General features: G+C 42.8%; 1 protein-coding gene across 2 annotated transcripts in view; it reads left to right on the top strand.

Moving 5' to 3' along the window:
* The first annotated feature begins 500 nt into the window (after window positions 1-500).
* Window positions 501-6,000, top strand: part of Gpr155 (G protein-coupled receptor 155) — a 43,698-nt gene continuing 38,198 nt past the window's right edge. For both annotated transcript variants that reach the window (XM_013030147.1, XM_013030155.1), the window contains exons 1-2: window positions 501-706; window positions 4,925-5,428. In XM_013030147.1, the coding sequence (XP_012885601.1) occupies window positions 4,963-5,428 (466 nt within the window). In that variant the 5' untranslated portion in view covers window positions 501-706; window positions 4,925-4,962. The remainder of the gene's footprint in view (window positions 707-4,924; window positions 5,429-6,000) is intronic.

The following is a 6,000-nucleotide window of genomic DNA, read 5'->3' as shown; positions in this document are numbered from 1 at the left end:
CCAGTTCAGCTTCTTTTACCCTCGCTCCTGGGCAAAGACGAAACTAACCAGGAGAGGACTGGCAGGTCACTCCAGGCTGAAGATTAAACAGAAGGTTGAGGGACCTGAGCCTGAGTCAAGGAATTGGAAGGGAAGCCTAGAAACCCCGCCATCTTGCGGTAGCAGGAGGAGGGGGGCAGTGGGCCGGAAGTCCCGCGCTGAGGGGGGGAGAGGGGGGTAGCTTCTGGGCAGTGCCCGACGATGGGGCGTGGTCTGAGGGCAGGGTCACGTGTTACGCATCTTAGACTGGAGGCGGGGCTTGAGGGCGGGGAATTACTGAGAATGGGCGGTACGCGAGAGTCTTAGGTCAGGGGCGGAGTCTGAGAGCGGGGCGGGGATGTGCGGCTCGAGGGTTGTGGGCGGGGCCTGCAGGCGGGGCATAGGCTAAGTAGTTTAGGCCTCGAGGCCAGCCCGAGCGAGGCCTGTGGGCGGGGCCTGGAGGTGGAGCGGGCTCCGAGACAGCAGCAGGGGCGGGACGGAGCTGACAGGGCCGCAGCGGCTTGCCCAGCTCGCATTCTCCGAACGTGCCCGGGCTGCTGCAACCCGCGCCCGGCGCGCTCGGAGAAGAGGGCGATGGGCAGGAGATGACCGGGATTTCCCCGCTGTTTGGCCCTCGAAGAGCACCTGCTCCCTTCTCCTGGCGGTTCCAGGGTTGCAGACGTAGCAGGTGAGAGAGATTCCCGGGGCGAGGACCTCCGGGGTCCGGACTCGGCCTAGCGGCCGTGGTAAACCCCCACGCCCGCCCTTCGGGTCCGGGCAGGTGGGCAGCTCGCCGGCGCCCGGCAGCTCAGGCCCGCCGCCCGCGCCCGCCCACCGGGGGCCTGAAGCCCTCTCCCGGGGGACGCAGGGACCCCCGGGGAAGGCTTGTGCCCCTCCGGGGGCCGGATGCGCCCCAGTGCGGGGAGCGCCCACCCTGTCATCCTGGGACTCGTCACTGGAGCGCCAGAAGGGCTTCAGTATCTGCCCGTGCCCACAGCCGCTGCTCAGGTACTGGCGCGTCCAGCAAAATTTCTCCCTCCTTCCCCCTTTTCGGATCAGGTTAGTCACCCTACGTTGGGACTCCTGGGGGCTGGAAGGGGACCAGCTACCTTGTTCCGAGCCCAGGCTGCCTTTCCACTTGACTCTGGCCTTCCCGGGCTTGTATGGCAACTGCGTTCTTACTAGGATAGGGACTCCCCCTCATTCCTTCTCTTAGAGGGCCAAAGTCTGTCCCTGTAGATAAGGGGAAAGGCTGTGCTCAGCGCTCCCATCATGAATCTCTAGGGAGGACATTTGGTCCCCTGCAAATAAGTGGGAGTGAATGAATGGGGTGACTGTTGATGTTGGAGAGGGTTTTAATAGTGCCACAGTGTATTGGGCTTTTCCCACGGGATTAAAGGACATCAAGTGTTTGGGGGAAAATGGACAGCCTACCTACGAATTTAAAGCTTTCTTATTAAAGTTAACACCTCCTCCCCACACATTCATTTCATAATAGTTACTATTTTAGTGATTTGTTGACATGTCCCCTAAGCCGACCGACTGTGAAGTGCCCAAATGATCTGTATACATTATATACCCCAGGGACCCGACTTTTACTGTGACAGACCAACTTGTTTATTATGCAATAAGCCTTGTTTTATAGATAAAGAGACTGGATGCACTTTTAACTTTCTTTGTTGTGGTTCCTGTGCATTTAAAAATATGCTGTAGGAAGCATAATTTTGTTCATGTTTATCAAAGGAGTAGATAAAACTTTAGAAGTCATTTTTTATTATTTTGACTCCTTTACCTAGTAGATGTACTGAACACATGAAAAAGAAACCTGGAGAGGGACAGGTTACTTTCAAAAGTTGCTCTTTTAATTTTCAATTAATTGAAAAGTAAACCTGGACATTGCTGCACCTTTTTGACAATCATCTCGAGAAAAAAATGAAGAGCTCTTCCTTCACTGCCAACAACCATTTAAGATCCAACTGAATTCAACTTTTCTTCATTGGTTGGTGTGAAACAGAAATGGTCAACAGTATGGCACAGCTTGTTCCTTTATATCTGTTGGAGAATTCTGAATGCCAAGGAAGTCTGGAGAACAATAAAAAGATAGTGAATCTTATTTGCTTTGTTACCATTCTTGTCATTATCATCAGGACTAATAGTTCTAATAGTAACTGCTACCACTTTCTACAGGTCTACTTTGTAATAAGCTACACATAAATCCATTCCACATAATAGTAAGGAGGTTGTTATACTTCTTTCAAAGTTGAGGAAACTGAGGTTTAAGGAGGCAAAGAAGTGACCCAAGGACTTAAGGCTAAGAATCTGTTATATTCTTTTCACTGAACTACTACAAGTTTAGTTAAAACTGTTGGTTTAAAAAATTATTGGAGGGCTGGGAAGGTAGCTCAGTGGTAGAGTGCTTGCCTTGCATGCATGAGGCCCTGGGTTCAATTCCTCAGCACCACATAAGCATAAAAAGCCGGAAGTGGTGCCGTGGCTTAAGTGGCAGAGGGCTAGCCTTGAACTGAAGAGCTGAGGGACCGTGCCCAGGCCCAGAGTTCAGGCCCCATGACCGACCAAAATATATATATATATATATATATATATATATATATATATATTGGGCTACGTTGTTATGCCTATGCAGTTTAAATAAGAGGCTTCACTATGAATAATAATTTCAAGCAAAGAAATACAAGAATTTTTTAAAGAGCAGCCAAAAGCCAGATTCATTTATTACCTTCATCTTTACCAATATATTCCAAGTACCCAATCCTTCAGTGCTCGAAGTGCTTAATATCTTCCTTTAATTGTTTATCAGCTCTTTCAAGTCTAGGTATTTGTATCAACTAGTAGCTTTCCCAGGACATAATTTGATGGTTGTTTTGTAAACTGCGGGTTTTGTTTATACTGACTGCTCCTATCTAATACAGGTAGAAAAATATTTTTCCTAATCCAGATTAAATACAAAGTTTTTTTTAAGTGGCTTAGTTTATGCAAGGGAAGCATAGAGAATATTCTCTCACACCTCCATGGATTAGTTGATGATATTTGGCCTGCCATCTGAGTCTTTTTAGTATGATGTGGGTTTCTGAGAACTCAACCTGGTATTGTACATTTCAGGAAGCACAAATGTTTTTACTTTCTACCTTATATAAAGCCACTTGAGATGGTAAACTCAGAATATAATTATTCAAATGGACAATTGTCATATTAATTTCAACTTACTAATAAGAGCTGATTAATTTAGAGGTGTCCAAGCCTTGTGTTCATTGTGTTCCTGGCAGCTAGAGTCTGATAGTTATTGTCTCAGTAGCATACAGAATTTGTTCTTCAGTATTTCCTGAACATCTTTAGAACATTTGCCACATAATTTGTGTTCTTTAACATTTTCTGAACATCTTTAGAACATTTTAGAGCACATTTGGTGATTTGGTGTTCTTTTTTTTTTTTTTTTGCTGGTTGTAGAGCTTGAACTCTGGGCCTGGGCACTGTTCTGAGCTCTTCAGCTCAAGGCTAGCACTCTACTACTTGAGCCATAGCACCCACTTCTAGCTTTTTCTGTGTATGTGGTGCTGAGGAATTGAACCCAGAGCCTCATGCATGCAAGGCAAGCACTCTACCACTGAGCCACCTTCCCAGCCCCACATTTGGTGTTCTTGAACTTGTTGCTATAGTGAAAAAGCTTGTCATTCAGAAATATAGTCAATCCATGAACTAGGTAGTGCCTGAATGAGAACATTGATCCACGAAAGGCCAGGAGATTTATTTAAGTGCAGTTATTATTTTATAATTCATTAGGAAAGTTTTTTCTATTGTCTTTTGCATACTATGCTAGATGTTAGGGACACAACAGTGAGCAAAAACCATTCATAGTCTTTGCTTCTGGGATATATACAGTCTAGAGAATGATATAGTAGTACATCAAATCACTCTAATGCATAGTACAATTGAGTAGAAAAGTGGCCCAAAGGTAAAGATCATGATTCTGTTTGAAAAAGAATCGTGGCATAGCTATGGAACTAGAGAAGCTATGGAGCTAGAAGAGACAAAACAACCCTGAACTATATAATTGACTTTGGAGGATGAAGAAGGGTTAAGCATGTGAAGGAGTAATAATTAAGTAGAAACCATTTTGGAGTGAATTGTATATTAAAAATTCCTATTGGCATAATGAGACTCTGTTTGTATGCTAAGAGGAAGGTGCTGGAATACCATCATTTTTTTTTCTTTCAAGGCTTTCTTACATTCTACCAAAGGTTGTGTTTGGCTTTCTTTAAATCATTACTGTGTGCCAGATGTGATTCAATTATAAGAACTTTACTTGAATAATGTCAAAAGTTTCTATGAAAAAAGCACTAATATTACTATTAGATGAAGAATTCTAAGCATAAGAAAACTAAAATTATTGGTTCAGAGGTGATGTGATACCCTATTGTATTTTTTCTTACACTCCAGATGAACACAGGCTAGAAGGGACCCTGTGGCTCCAGTGTGACTTGTTAATGTAGCCCTGAAAACTTATGAAATTTCCAGAGGCACTGGATGCAGGGGTGGATACTCAGCAGACTCTGAGTCTCTGCTCCTGAGCTCAATGGTGGATCACGCAGAAGAACAGAGTATCACTGCAGCCATAATGTCTGTGGACCTTATCTTACCCATGTCTATCATTTAACTGTTGAATCACAGCATAAATATTTGAACTGGCCTGTCTTTCAGAGGAAAGAAGCTGTTGGTAACATCACTTCACTAATTTTTTCCATTGTATTTTTCCCTGGTGGTAGTTGAAGAAAGTGCAGATGTTTATTTGGCCATGTAACCTGTAAATAAATGTAGATTTCAGTGTTTACTTTCAGCTAGACCTGTTGTTATTGATTGTCACACTGACACTTTCTCTTTCTCTTTCTAGAAATCTGGTTGGAATTGGAAGTAAAAAAAAAAAAGCCAATGGATTCTTTTCCTAATTTATCTGCAGAGAACTCAACGATTATAGTCAATATGACCAATAATTTGTCTACAACAGTAACATATGGATTGAATTCCACTAATGACTCGCCTTCAATGTCAATAACAAGGCTTTTCCCAGCTTTGCTAGAATGCTTTGGCATAGTACTTTGTGGCTATATAGCAGGAAGGGCTAATGTTATAACATCAACCCAGGCCAAAGGACTGGGAAATTTTGTTTCCAGATTTGCACTACCAGCTTTATTATTTAAAAACATGGTCGTACTTAATTTTTCCAATGTGGATTGGGCTTTTTTATATAGTATCTTAATTGGCAAAGCTTCTGTATTTTTCATTGTATGTATTTTAACCTTATTGGTTGCCAGTCCTGAGAGTCGATTTAGCAAAGCTGGACTATTCCCTATTTTTGCTACACAAAGTAATGACTTTGCATTGGGATACCCTATAGGTAAGTTTTTTTTTTGTTTAATTTTCAAGTTTCTAAACAATGCTAGTGTTTTAGGAGATAACAAATATAAGTTTTGGTTGAAGTTAAATTCTTGTTTAAGAACAAAATCATAATGAAGAAATAGTATATGCAAAAGAAGACAATCTGAAAGTTGCATACTACATAGTCTAGTATATGCCAAACATTAGAGGAGAGAGATGGTTGAATAGATAGAGCACAGAAATGTCAAGGCAGTGGAAATACTCTGCATGGCACTGTAATGGTGGATACAAGTCATTATATATTTGTTTAAATCCATAGAATGTATAAAACCCCTAATGTGTGGGTTTTGGGTAATAATGATGGACTTTGGATAATAATGATGTGTCAGTGTAGGCACATCAGTTGTGATAAATGCCCTCTTCTGATGGAGAATGTTGATAATGGTTGAAGCCATGTAGGTACAGAAGCAAAAGAAGTCCATGATTTTGTGAATCTAAAACTGCTCTAAGACACATAGTTCTTATTTAAAAATAAATTTTGAGCCAGGTGCCAGTGGCTCATGCCTGTAATCCTAGCTACTCAGGAGGCTG

This window comes from Dipodomys ordii, unplaced genomic scaffold (assembly GCF_000151885.1).
Source record: "Dipodomys ordii isolate 6190 unplaced genomic scaffold, Dord_2.0 Scaffold5, whole genome shotgun sequence".
Lineage (NCBI taxonomy): Eukaryota > Metazoa > Chordata > Mammalia > Rodentia > Heteromyidae > Dipodomys > Dipodomys ordii.
The sequence above is the reverse complement of the archived record's forward strand: the minus strand, read 5'-3'. Positions and strand labels throughout refer to the sequence as shown.